The following is a 13,995-nucleotide window of genomic DNA, read 5'->3' as shown; positions in this document are numbered from 1 at the left end:
CCAACTCCTCCCACTTCAAGCTGTGCACAACCAAGAGCTCTTACCCTTGCTCCTGCATTTCTCCTGCAGCTTCCCTCCCTGCCTCTCCTTGGGCTTACATGCAGACCCACCAGCTGCTTGGTCATGGGACTTCACCCAGCGTCCAGGGCAGGATGCTCGAGGACAGTGGCTCCTTTTCCAGCCGTGCCTGTCTGAGAAGCCTGGCCATCTCCCAGGCTTTGTCATGTTCGTCTGCTGGCCCCGGGCTGCCCTTGCCTCCTCACCGTCCATGAGCCCTAGGCAGCTCTTTCCTATTGGCAGTGGCTCCTGGGATGCCATGCAGATACCCAGCCACCAAGCCCGTGTGGACCTGGCAGATTTTGTACACCCAGTTTCACTTTACCTGTGATGTGGCACCAGTCTTACCCTTTGGGACCCGTGTCCCAGGAATAACGCTGATTCTGCTGGTCCTGGGCCAGACAGGAGCCCCTGCGGCAGGTCCAGACCACCCGCCCCATGAGCACAGAGCAGGCAATGCCTGTGTTAGTGGAACGATGTGCGTGGGCGCTGCCTGCCAGTGCTGCTAAAGGGCTCCTGGCGCACTTGGCCTGACTTGCACGTTGCAGTTGAGTCCATATTTGCTGTGTCTTTTGAAACTTTTTGGGAAGGGCAGAATGAAGTTGGCTGGGTTTGGCAGCAAGCTCTCCCGGCCCTTCCTGCTGCTCAGGGCAGGGGTGAAGTCCATGTATTTTTATCTCCACTTGGGTGCTGAATTCCATGTCTTTATTTGGCTTGCCGTCTTCGTCCCTCTGCCAGGATGCCTCTGCCCGTACCTGGTTATATCCAGCCCTTAGGCATGCGTGCAGGGATTCTTGCGAGGGTGATGGCCACCCCCTCCTTCTCCACCTGTTATGAAGATTTGGGGATGGGCTGGGGATAAGGACTTGGGCAGCAGTTGCATCTGGTGGATAGAGTTAATCCCTGGAGTCTTGAGTGTCTCCTGTTCTGCTGGCCCGCCTGGTTTCCTGCCTCCAGCCCCTGCCTCGGTTGGGTTGGGTTACCGAAGACGCAGGGGGGTGGGAGCCACGGCAGGAGTGTGTCTATTCTGAGGAGCCGTGTTCGGTTACCGCTCAGAACCCGTGGCATGCCAGAGACGCTCGGGTATCGCTGGCAGGGAGCCGTGTGCTACCGGGGCAGGGGGGCAGGAGCTGCAAGATGGGAGCAGGAGAAGATGGCCAAGGACCTGCAGGGCTGCGTGGGCCATTTTTTTGCCCAGATGATTACAGAGATAAAATATGTCAGTTCAAGACCATGAAGTAGTTGCACTGAAAGAGCAGACAGCAGTTCATCTGTTAACCTTAAATTATTCCTTCTCCTGAACTCCCCGCTACTGTGCCTCCTTGGCAATGAGGGAGAGGATACAGATCTGTTTTTTGCATGGATAGCCATGGTGAAGTGACTTGTCTCAGGATATGGGGGGTCTGTGGTGCAGGGATGACCAAAGCCTTGGTCACAGATGGCCTGGTAGATCTGTAACTTATCTGCTAGATCGTAATGCATGTTGCAAAGGTTGCTGTAAATACTCAGTTGGTCTGAATATCTCTACAGATAATGATGAGGCATCATTCAGATGCAAAGTGCTGTTCAACACACTTTATTAGCCCCTGAGGTACAGAAGCTCGGTTTGGAAATAGAGACAAGAGACTTCATGACGTCAGGGACAGGGATGTGATGAGCAAGTGTACTCGGCTTGGGTTTGCTCTGATTTCTCTGTACTCGCTGGCAACATTTGGGTGAATGAGGGCAGTGCTGTACACACGTGTAGCTAACATCACTGTGAAGTGTGTGGGCATGCCTAGAAGGAGCTCGCTTACACTGATTTGCATTTGTACCTACCTGGTACTTACCCCTCTTTTATAGACCTTTAAAGAAAATGCTATTTTCACCTGCTGACAGAAAAAGAAAAGCTCATTTGGGAACATGGCTGCCTGCAAGTTCCTGTCCTACATCCCCAGCACTCCTGCAATGCTATTTTCTTCTGCTGACATCCTGAGGATAAAGCACCACAGCATTTGCAGGGAGTCCACACGTCTTCAGGCACTCCGTGCCCTGCCAAAGGTTTCCATTTTCCCCCCGCCCCCAACTGGTAACACTCTGCTCCTTCCTACATCTATTGTGACCTTTGGAAATATCCTTTATTTTCTCCTCTCTTTCCTATTTTTCTTGACCAGATACTGGTCTGGCAAGTAGTTGGCTTTGGGATCTATGTGTGGCGATTGACTGCCTGGCAGGCGAAATCAGGCAGCGCTCTGCTGAGTTGTTACAACAGTTTGTCACAACACAAATTTACTCATCCCCTCGATGTCACAAAACTTACAGGAACCTAAATCTTGGAGGTGTCTAGTGCTTTGTTAAATTTTCTGACCAGCAGGTTTGAAAACTGTGTGGGTGACAAAATACTGACGTACACCCACACAAACTCACAGTGCGATCCCAATAAATGACTTAAGTGTTGTATATATAGACAGTAATCATAGGTTTTTGGCTTAAAAGAAAGTCCACCTCTCTAATTTCATTGCCTATCAAGTTTTGTCATTTTTCCTTCTGAATTATGCGTGCAAACTTTCTTGGTCTTTTCTGAGCTTCTCTGTGGTGGATGTTATATGGGTGGTTATGCTTGGACCAGAGTCCCAGGTTTCAGTGCTGCTGTGGTCCTCTGGCTTGGAGAAGTCCCCAGGCATCGTGTCTGTACATAGCTAGAGTCCCAATGGGCCGTCCCTCTACCCATTTCCCAGGCACATACCCGGGGTGTGGATACTCTGAAGTCCGTGGCAAAATATCTGTGCCTGCTTGTCTTTGTTCCCTGCTTGGCGCTGCATCTGAAATTCCTGTTTGAGAGGGATGTAGGAGAGCCGTATGGGAAAGCATAGCACTGTTTCATGAATAAAAGGGTATTTACAAAACAACGGGGTTTGTTATAGCTACATGCAGACTTTATACCAGACAGTGATGCCAGCATTCCTAAGAATCAGCAAGCAGAAAGACTATTCACAGGCATAGTCAGCTGGTTAATTTATTCACTGAAAATAATTCTTATGGACAAGCATTCTGGAAAATAGCATTTAGGAAATAAAATCAATAGTCCTTTTTAAGAATTCCAGAGCTATTAGGGAAGGGAAGTAAAGTCGCTTCATACTTTTCATTATATGATGCTTGATAAAGCACAGAGGAATCATATTCTCTCAGTTTGAGCATTTTTGCATATATTGCCACAATAACCAGAACAAGTGCCTGCTGTCTTGCAGCTATTACTGATTGTGCTGCTTCAACTGATAGGTTCAGCTCTTACTACATCTTTGCCTGCAGTCTATCAAAGTTTCCTATTTTTAACTCTAGATTTTCGCCTATAACTCCATGTCTGTACCCTCACTATGAGCTTTTTTTCCTGCAGGGTGCTCCTCTGGTGTCCCCTGTTCTCTCAAACTTGTCCTTAGTTTTAAAACTTTCCTACTTTAGCCCCTCATTCATGCTTTTACCTTTTTGTGTTCTCCACCCCCACCCCGCCAGCTCTCCATCCAAACATAGTTTATTACAGCCTCAGTCACCCGTTCTGCCGGTAGATATCTCACTTTACAGTTTCTTCTGCTCATGGTGGGTTTTCTTTTCAGTCTTGATAGAGCTGCTTGCCCTCATTTTTTTCCAGGTCTATGCTAAGGTTTCTTACACCAACTTGTTGCGCCCTGTTTTAGTTTGTTTAAGACCTCCCTGGAACCATCTTTCACTCTTAATGTTACCAAAGACAATGGCTCCCTGGGGTCTCTAAGCGCTACTGTAGTACAAATACATATATAAAATTCATCATCTTGCTAGGGCACATTCCTTATGTCCTAACCTAGCAATTTCCTTGCTCTTAGTGCGTGGGTTTTTCAAATTATGTGATAGAGAAGTATATTGTAGTCACTTAGCAACCAGAACTGGCTTTTGAAAGCAAAAATCTTGGTTTTGTTTTGTAATTTTTGTTTCTAGACCCTTAAAATTAACAATTGCGTGCTCAGGAAATCAATGAAGTATTTGCAGGGTTGCAGAACGAACGTACCCTGTTGGTTTATGTGCTCGCTTGCATGCACGTGTATGTGCACGCTTACTCGCTTGCTCTCCCTAGTTATAGATGGGACGGCATATTTTCTTGTCCTCTTCTTTTGCACCTGATTTTCAGGAGTGTTCTTGAACTCCATTTACGGCCAGTTGGAACTTTCGTGCTCAAAAATCTGGAAAAATTGGTTTCTCTGCTGCAGACGCAGGCTGCCCCTCCGATGCATCCCCAGCTGTGAAAAGTTCCAACTGCCCTTTATTCAACAGCCAGCGCTTCCAGCTTTGTCCCTGGCAAATTCTGCAATGCAGCTCCGAGTGATCAATGCAAAAGTCTTTGGCATATGAAAACTAAAAGTGTGGGGACAGCACAAAATAAATTGAATGGCAAAATAGAAGAGCACAGGCAATTCTCCTGATTGCATTATTCAGCTTCACATTTATTTAATTAAAACCCGGCATTTTCTAATTAAAACGCAGCCCCTGCAGAATTTCCCGCTTGCTGCCGGCGAAGGGGGGGAGGCGGCGGGCAGGGCTCGCCGCAGCGGCCACCGGGGAGCGGGGGACCCGGGCCGGGGTGGGGGGGGTGGCCCTCCCCTTCGGTGGCGATGCTGAGGGACAGCTGGGGGGACACCCTGCCCGGGGGGGTGCCCGTGGCCCCGGCCCGGGGGTGGGGGGGGCAGGCATCCCGCTTTCAAGGCAGCGCAGTGCCCTCTAATGCCGCTCCCGGGTAGTGGCGGGGGGAAGCCCTCCGGAGGATGCCGGCTGAAGCCCTGTCGAGGCTTAGGGGAGAAAAGGGACTTTTTTGGTCCTGCCGGGGAGATGGGGGGAAGAAGGCACTGTTTTGGGAAGCGCCCCGAGCCCAGCCCTGATGCTAGATCCATAGTTTCGCCTCTCCATCCCCTTGGCCTGGCTGGCGCTCCAGCCAGGGAGAGCCTTATAGAGGGGCTGCTGTGATGCCTTCTGTATCCAGGTGACTTGTGCTTCTCTTTTTGGAAGTAAACTTCTCCTGAAATTTGCTACAAATGAGCTTCGGGCCAGAAATGTTCCCCCAGGGATTTCGTTTTAGCTGTGACCTGTTTTAGGTGCGGCCGTGGCTTGAGCTGCTGCGGACACAACGCTGCCCTTTGTCAGCACTGCCCTTTTTCCTCTCCCTGTGCTTCAGAGAGGCAGGTCCAAGCTGCGTATTGCAGTTATGTCAGGGAGGTCCAAAATTACTATATCTTGCAGATCTTGGGGGTGGACTTCCATTGCTTGAGCCTGTGTCTGAACAGAGGAGCAAGATTTCCTCCTTCTGCTTTCTAGAAATGAATGCCTGGAGGTGGATTAGCCTTTGCTTTCTTCTCCAGGGTAGCAATGGGAAGGTGCTGTGGTGGCCCTGACTGTGGGATCACCTTTTTTAACCATAGTTCCCCATGGAGAAACCACTGCACCAGAAAGCGCGGGTGTTTCAGACGCTGGCCGATGGAAGCCAGGCTGGAGCACGGTAGAGGCTCAGTGCAGCCATGGTGGTAGCAAGCAAGGGCTGGAGGAAGGCTGTGGAGGCTCGTGCGTGGGGTCATCTCTCTGCGGCCCAGGAAGGAGACTGGTGTGGGGTGGAAAGCCTCTGCCCAGTAACGGAGTTCACTGTTTTCCTGACCTGAGGGCAATTGGGTGGGAAGCTTGGCTGGGAATGGCTCATCATAAGACTGTCATCCGTTGGTTTAAGTCGATACCAATTACAAGGTTATTAATTAAAAAAATGTGACTGCTGTGAATAATGATTGTAACCCTTCATTTTCCAGGCAGTCACACTGCATACATCTAGTATGAATTAGAGCTCTCTACATGCACTGACTGGTAAAGGCTGTGCTCCCTTAAACATGTCTTTTAAGTGTCATAATAACATCTTTTTAACTGTTAGGACTGATTTTTCTTCAGAATTGGCTTTCTCTTGCCTTCAGGAATCTTCTCAGTCTTGAGACTCCCTATTCGTTCATCTCCTGCTGTCGGAGAAAACATTAAAAGTCTCTTAAATGCAGCCCATCATGAAAGGGTGAATGTTCAGTCAGGCATGGAAACCCGCCTGATGTCATCTCTCATTCCCAAGGAAGTTTTCTGGCTCTCCACTAAATGTTCCCATGCTTTCATATGTGGGAAAGAGATACTGGAGTAGTCAGCATCCTTTGCTGGCACCGAGATAAGAGCTTGGTGCTAATATTATTGCGTGTGACTTATCTCCTGGGGTCAGCCTCCTGACTGCCTGGTTGCCATGTCCTGGAGGAGGGAGTTTGGGGCTGGCTGGTCCACATGAGGACAGGAGTGTTTGCTCAAGCAATTACTGCGTTAGACCCGCACATCTGATGGGTTTCCAGGGTGACCTGGTGGATCCCTTTCTATGTTTGCAGAGGGGCACCATCTGTGGGGGGAGAGAGGAGCAGAGGAAGGTGGTGAAAGGGCTACCTGCGTGGACGTAAACTGAGGTTGGCATCGTGAAGCACGGCTTTAGTCTGGTGGTGCCTTACTTCTGTTCTGCACCTGAGGCACAAGAGCAAAGGGCTGCCTGGCTTTGGTTTATGGTTGACCAGGCAAACTTAGAGACAGCTCCAAAATGAACATACCCCAGCCTGCAAACCTGTCTCCCTATATGTCTAAGACAAACTGGGTAGCCTTACAGTGCCGTTCAGCTGTGCCCAGAAAAAGTGTGATTTCCCCCCTTGCTGACACATAAACTGATGGATTTGGGGGCATGAATCCTCCTCGGGGATGCACGTAGCCCTGGCTCCATCACCGCTGGGCAGGACAGATGTGAATCCACGTGCATTGGTGACGCAGGCAAACTGGATTTGGCCAGCTGCTGGGGCTTTGAATGTTCATTTTGGGGGAGGGAGGGAGGACAGAAGAGGGGAAAACCTGCCCTCTGCCTGCTCCTGGTGCTGAGGTGCCTGGGGAGGGAGGGGGGGCTGTGAGCAGAGGAGGAGCCAGGGCAGGGCTGCTGCTTTGCCAGGAGGTCCTTTCCCCATTTGATGGCAGAGACATAATATCGTGGGGCCAACGCACAGGAGCCCGGCTGGAGCTTTTGCTGCATCGGAGGGATTTACGTGTGCTTGTGTGTGTGTGTGTCGCTTTGTTTTTCCAGCCTGTGTTTTTTAGTAATAATCCCCTCCAAGGTTATAGAGATATCATTTGTCAGGCAAGCCGACAGAGCTCTTTCTTACTATGGGATTACATAAGAGAATACAGGCTTTATTACCATTTTAGGACGTATTAGCATTGTGGATTATTTCCATAGAGACTGAGCACAGAGGCAGCCTTCACTCTAGGCTCCCTTGTCCTTCCTCCCCTCCCACCTCTTACTTTTTAAAAATAATATTCATTAGCAAACAAACAAGTGGAAAGCGTCCTGTGAAGCCTGGTCCATGATCAATGGTGTATGTGGAGGGCTGACATGAGTTCCAAGTGTGCATCGCAAGCCTGTAGACAGAAGGAGGAATTTAGAAATGACGATGCAGAGCAGCAAGAAAGCAGACATGTCTTCTTTATTCCTGCTCATCCGTGTGCCTTCTTGGGGGGCTAGGGAGAGCTGCTGCTCCTGCCTCGGTCATTCATTGCCTGTGGGATCACGGCAGGTCAGGTCAATGCTTCGTGTCTCAATTTAACAGTCTGTAAAATGGGGAGGTTAATTATACTGGGGTATCCTGTTGGCCAGAGTAACTCACGAGCATATGATTTATTCGCCGCATCTTTTCTGTGACAAAGCCTGATCCTGAAACAGTGGTCTCATGCTGGTTGTGCATCTTCTGAGCTGCTGGTAGAGTAGGAAAGGAGCGTGGAGTATTGCTGTAAATAAGTGAAACTGCACGTTCCTCACTTGGAAAAGCATCTTGCCATACATTTAAGACCTGCATTTCTGATGTGTGCTGTAACCGTGCTGTGGTGGGATCTCCTCCACGGATGGACTAGCAGGGGATATTTTAGGTTTTTCTCCTTTTCCATTAAAACTTGCAGGGAGCAGAGATGTTCTTTCTCAGCAGGTCTAGGGGATTGCTGAACTGTGAAATCTGGAAACCCTTTTCCTCCTCTTGGCTGCGCTTCTGCTACAGCTCAGTGTATTGGCATTTCTCATGGCCTGGCAGACATGGTCTGGGAAATTTTTGGCCTTCACCTGTGCTGGGGGTGTTCGTTACTTGAAGCAGTTCATCGTGATTCTCAAGCTGCATCATGCAGAGCTGATAGTGGAATTGATAGACATGGCTGCCAAGACTAATGTCAGTTCAGCAGTCAGTGACTAGGCTCCAGGTCTGGAAGGGAGTCTTTTGTTTCACCTCTTGCCTGGTCTTTTCAGGGCTCATAAGTCATCTAATTAGTGTTTCTTCTCCTGATGCTGCTCATACGTTATCTGTAACATGAAAGTTGTACTAGATCCTGAGTAACTCCCAGTTTAGGGAACACCTGCAATGTTTGCACTGCAGTCATGTCACAACTCTCCCCTGGGTCCAGTCTTACAAGAGAGCAATCAGACAGCTAACCGCATCCAAGAAAGAGCCTGCTGCTCTGTTTCTTGAATGCTTCTGTTTGGACGTGTGCCCTGGTGGGAGCTGCATGTTCATGCCTCTCCCCTACCAGTGAAACCCACAGGCTCCAGGTAGCAAATATACTCCAGCGGCAAAACAGGCCTCTGCAGAAGAGACGCTTTCTACAGGAAGAGCAAGAGCTAACCAAAAAGTCACCGAGGATCAGTCATTCACGAGTAAATTGTTGAAGAAAGACAGGGAACTTGTGGGTTTTGGAGATGGGTGGGAAGGTGCTATTCAGTTCTGCAATGGCTGCAGTGGGAACTCAGATGGGTTACTGGACATTTGAGAAGCCACACACTTAGACAGTCGTAGGAAATCAGGCTTCAGATATTCTGCTGCTCAAGAAGCTTTATGTTCCTCTTTGAATGAATAAGTTTAATCAGAGCACTGAGGAGAAGTAGCTGTCCTGTTGTGACCCTGGTAATTGCATTGTTATTTACCAGCACAATGCATGATCATTAATAGCATCCTTACTTGGGATGCTAGACTGAAAACCTTGAGTTTTACTTGTAGGCTAATAGCACCTGCGTTTTGGCATCTTTGCTGCCATTTAAAAAAAATAAGTATATTTCTTGCCTGTGAATATTCTCTTTGCTGCTCTAGACAAATGGATCCAAAAGAGGAAAAAAAAAAAAATAGTGAAGCTCTCATCTTTGTGACCCACCTGGACTTACTGTCCTTGTGTTCTCTCCTGTGCCGGTCTCACATTTTTTCTTGACGAAAAGGCCTAAAAGTCTTCAAAGGCCATGAGAGATGCAGGTTTCTAGCTGAAGACTTGTGGCTGTGTAGGTAACAGAACACTTTTCTCAAACATATAATGGTGTTGGATCTTTTAAGATTATTAGCTGGATTCCTCATCCCGTCCTAGGACACTGGTCAGCCAACAGAAAGTGCCCTATGATCTGTACTTTCTATAGGGGAGACCAGGTGTGATGTTTTAAAGGCTGATCCCAGTTGTTAGAGAAGTCCATTTACAGAAGTCCTCTGTAATCAAAGATGTCTTATCCTAGCCAAAGTGGGCTACTACAGCAGACCCCAGTGACATGAACCTGTTTGTGGGAAGCAGCCTAAGGAAAAGCTGTTTGGGCTGGAATAAAAATCCATATGTGATTGAATTACTGAGACCTACCTAAAATGTCAGCAGTATATGTCCTTACTGCCCACCCTGTTTACTGGTGCTTGTGGAGTTATCATTGAAGGGATTCACGTGTGTCAGCACATGAAGCCATCGTTCCTGGTGGCTGGAAACCTTACCCAGAGATCTGACTTTCCCTCAGCTGAAAACAAGACAGTGAGGAAGAGCTTTCTTAGGTTAAATTTGCTATGGTTCAAATAAGACTTGTTCTAGGATGTTTCTTATCAGCTTGCTGAAATCACTAGGGAATCCCTTAAACATCAGATCCTAGAGACACTGCTCTGCAGGGCTTAGGGCATGCACTGTTCTTCCTGGCAGCTACACCAGCATCTGTACACTACAACACCTTGGTCTGTTTCTTGAAGATTTTGGGTAATTGTCGGTGGACTGCAAGTATTTATGTCTTGGACTGATGACTGAACGAGCAAATCTGCAGACTGGTGCAAGCAATGGGGCTGGCTGTATTTCTCATGCAAACACACACAATGTGCATTCCACCAGGGGCCTCAGGGAAGGGCACACATCTGAACGCTGGACCGTCTGTGGCAATGATTAGTATCTATTTATCACAGCTACTGTGAAAGCAGGGTAGCAGATAAATAAAATGGAGAAGGAGGACCTTCTTTCTACCACATTGGTTCCAGGGGTGCTTTCACCTCATACTTGCTCATTCATGTGGCACAAAGCAGTTTTCCTTGATGCTTTTAGCTGGATTGCATCTGCAGAACTACAGTGAGATGAGCAGGCATCATTTCTGTCTCTTGTGGTCCTCAAACCCACCTTTAACTAGGTTCTGACTGCAGACTCTCTAACAGCTGAAGATGCAGGAAGACATCCATCTCAAACCTTACCACCTTTTGTCTTGCCTTAGGCATCTGCGAACTTCGGTGCAGTGGGACCCCTGCAAAAATGATGGTCAGTGATGGTGGGTAAGCACTTGAAGGGGCCCTGTTAAATTCTGTCAGAGCCTACCCTGTCCAGGAGTCCTGTGTACACAAGCTACTGCCTTGAAGCCAAAGGTGTAACTTAATTCTTGCTTCTCTGTGCTTTTGTTTGAGAAATCCCTCACCACAGTAAGTGTGCATGAGGGTTTGGGATGCATCAGACCTGCTGCACCGATGGCTGTTTCCGATGTGGAAATAGCACAGTAAAGCTGATGCATCCTAGCTGCAAGCAGCCTTGCACAGCATGGGGACAAAACTGTTGTTTTTTATAAGCAGTCAGACTATTCCTGTCCTGTACAGGGCTGATGAAGGTCTGAAAAGACTATGGTAATAGCTAAATTTCTCTTTTTCTGCCCTCACAGTTTTCCTGGACAAAAAAAAGAGAACTTGTTGAAGGGCACCCAGTCATGCAACAGTCCTATGGGCGTTGTATTGGTGTGACCCCTGTGTGGCTCACAATATACTTTGCAACCTGGAAGAAGCCTTGTCTAATATGAAATTCCTTATCTGCTTACTCCATGTAGTCCTGTCTTCATCTGCACTGGGAGACCTCTTAGGGACCTTGACAGCCAGCTGTGGAGCAATTATGCACATCTGTTGCAAAGGACTGTGGCTCTGATACCAAACCCCTTACGCCTGCATTGTATTGAGGCCCTGGTGTTCTTAAAAATTGTCTTTGTTAGACACTTGTCCTTATTTAGTGTAGTATTTGAGCATTATATATATGGTGTATTTATACTCACCGTACTTCTCAGAGCTGCTTTATTGTCATAGGTGTTCGTGCTTCAGTCTGTAAAATGAAGATAATTATTCATCTGTGGGCAAATTATATAGTATTTGGTAGTCTGAATTTCCCTCTGCATGGGCTTGTGTCTGTGTTGAGAGCCTCTGAACCGAGCCTGAGTTTGATGCCTTGAGTAGGCAGCGTGACTGCTCTTCCAAGTGACTTCCAGGGTCACATGTATTGCTTGTAGCATAGAAAGGAGGATCCAGAAGCTGAGCCTTCAGTCTCAGAAAAGCACCCTTACCACAGAGCTGTCTTCCCTTGCCAGGTACACTAACACCCGCATTTCCATTCGCGGAAACTAGTTTGTCTTGCAGCAAGGAGAAAAACACCCTTTGACTTATAAATTGAGCACATTTAATGGGGAGCTGCACAGGAGGAGTCATTATTAATAATTATTTGCATAACAATAGTTTTTCTTCCATAGATCTCGCAAAGCTGGGCAAACATGAATTAATTCAACCTTAAACTACCCACATGGGAGGACGCAAAGTATCATTATCCACATGAACAGTTTCTCTGCATGATTTTACTAATTATAGTATAGCACTTAGGTGTTGTTATATGTGCTATATAAGATGGTAAATAACATTTTACAAAGAGGAACAAAGGGCGTTTCTTACCCAATCAAACTCTCTTTCCAGTACTCACACTATACTGTCTCCAGCAATGGGTAGAGTTATTCCAGCAGAAGGTGGAGGAAAAAGGCCATCAGTGGGCAGCATGGCCAGAGCTATAAATAGGTGAAATGTCTTGCCTAAACCCCTCAGAAGCGGGCCTGTCGAAGAGCTGGATCTAGATAGTAACTCAAGTTGCGCACCTTCCACCATTCCAGAACGGCTTTTGCCTTTCTCTGTTGCTTGGAGGAATCCCATTCCTGATCCTAGCATGGCAGTGTAATGCAACATTCCCCAAAAGGCTGAGCTGTTTCAGTAGCACTGCCTTAAGATGTTACCAGGCTGGTCCAGTGAGGTGTGGGAGCACCTTCTGCTTCATGATGCTTTGAGCATTAGGGAAACAGCTACTGCCTCAAAGCCTGGGGAAGGGGCACTGAAATACTCTCAGCTGCCCAGGAGCCTGCGGGTACTCCTCCTTCCTGGCATCTGAGACTTCCAGCAAGGCCTTTGCCATCCTTTTTTTCCCTGCTAAGCTCATGGAAAAGAGCTGGCTCTAGGTTTTCCTGAGGACAGCCCAGCAACTGGGCATGGCGGTGTCTGAAATAAATATAGTTTCGGAGGAGAGTTCATTTCCCCTGAATTAATGCAGCCTGACACAGAGCGCAGGAGCATGTGCCATCTGGTCAGATCTGCCTTGATTTTGTGAACAAGGGGGAGGGTAACCGATACTTTTATGAACTGCAGTGGCTGCACAGGCGAAAACAGTAATCCCCTAGGTACCGAAAATGCGAGATGCTAATCTGAAATTAAAATGGGTAAACGCGCACAGGCCCAGTAAGGTCGTGAAGGTCAAAACCTTACTCTCTAAGGAAATGAACCTTTTTATCTTGAGAAGCCCTGGGCACAACCATGTAGTCCATCAATTTAACAGGAGGCGGTGGGGTAGCGTGCTGCTCTTTTATTTCAGAGCCAAGCTTGTTCCCTGTACGTGTAGAGTGTAATGTAATTTCCTTCCTTCATCCCACGACGTATGTGTGTTCTCTGCAGAGATTTCACTCCTATATTACCTGTCTATGCCCCCTGCCCCACCTCGGGCCTTGTTTTGCCATTGCCTTCCGATGCCGCTGTATAAATTGGGCTGGAGGGTGTCCCTCTCACTCCTTCTCAGCTAGAGAGCAGGCATCTAATTCCACTCCCGCCTGTAGTCCTGCCGAGCACATAATGAAATGGCCAAATTCCGCCGATTCTTCCTGGGAGGGAGTCCGAAACCGTTCAGCGGTATGTCGTAACACAAGATGTGATGGTGGGGAACCTGGAGGAGGAGATCTTCATCTCTTTCCTCACGCTGCCTGTGCAAGCAGGGCTTGCATGTTCACGAGCGGCGGGTGAGGATTCTGCACAAGCTGCTGGAGAGTGCAAGATAGCCACGTGTGCCCCACAGCGATGGCTAGGAAGTCACGGTTGGCCGTGACTTTGGTACAGGACGGGCTCTTAAGGCTCGCCATGCTGGCCTTAATTTAGCAGATAATGGCTGAGAAACCCAGAGGCATGTGTAAGGCAGGAACAGAAAGTGTTTGCCTTGTTTTCCTAACAAAATTGCTCTCTGGCTGAGCACCTTCCAGATTTTCAGCCATCGTCCTGTAGTGCAAAATAGCAATGAGGGCTCTGAAGCTTCTCTGCAGATCAGGCGAGGAAGGCCTGCAGTGGCACGAATAGCAAAGGGGAGAGCAGGGAGGTGGTAAAAAGCTGCTTTCATATGCAGCAAAGCAGTGGGGGAATCTGTCGGGGTGCTGGGTGAGACGCAGGTAATACGTAATAACCTCCTCTTACCTCCCTGAGGTTTGTAGTGCCTGTGCCGCTCGGAGGTAAAACCTGCCATCCTTTCACGTAT

General features: G+C 48.2%; 1 protein-coding gene across 2 annotated transcripts in view; it reads left to right on the top strand.

Moving 5' to 3' along the window:
- The window catches only part of IGSF11 (immunoglobulin superfamily member 11), a gene marked incomplete at both ends in the record, with an annotated part of 109,358 nt that overhangs the window by 57,226 nt on the left and 38,137 nt on the right, over positions 1–13,995 (top strand). The window contains one exon of one of the 2 annotated variants that reach the window (XM_082305037.1): positions 7,481–7,604. The exons of the other annotated variant lie outside the window; for it this stretch is intronic. Coding sequence (XP_082161163.1) covers positions 7,481–7,604 — 124 coding nt within the window. Of the gene's footprint in view, positions 1–7,480; positions 7,605–13,995 lie in introns of those variants that run through there. 2 annotated transcript variants of the gene reach the window in all.

Source organism: Platalea leucorodia, assembly GCF_965183815.1.
Source record: "Platalea leucorodia genome assembly, chromosome: 2".
NCBI lineage: Eukaryota > Metazoa > Chordata > Aves > Pelecaniformes > Threskiornithidae > Platalea > Platalea leucorodia.
The sequence above is the reverse complement of the archived record's forward strand: the minus strand, read 5'-3'. Positions and strand labels throughout refer to the sequence as shown.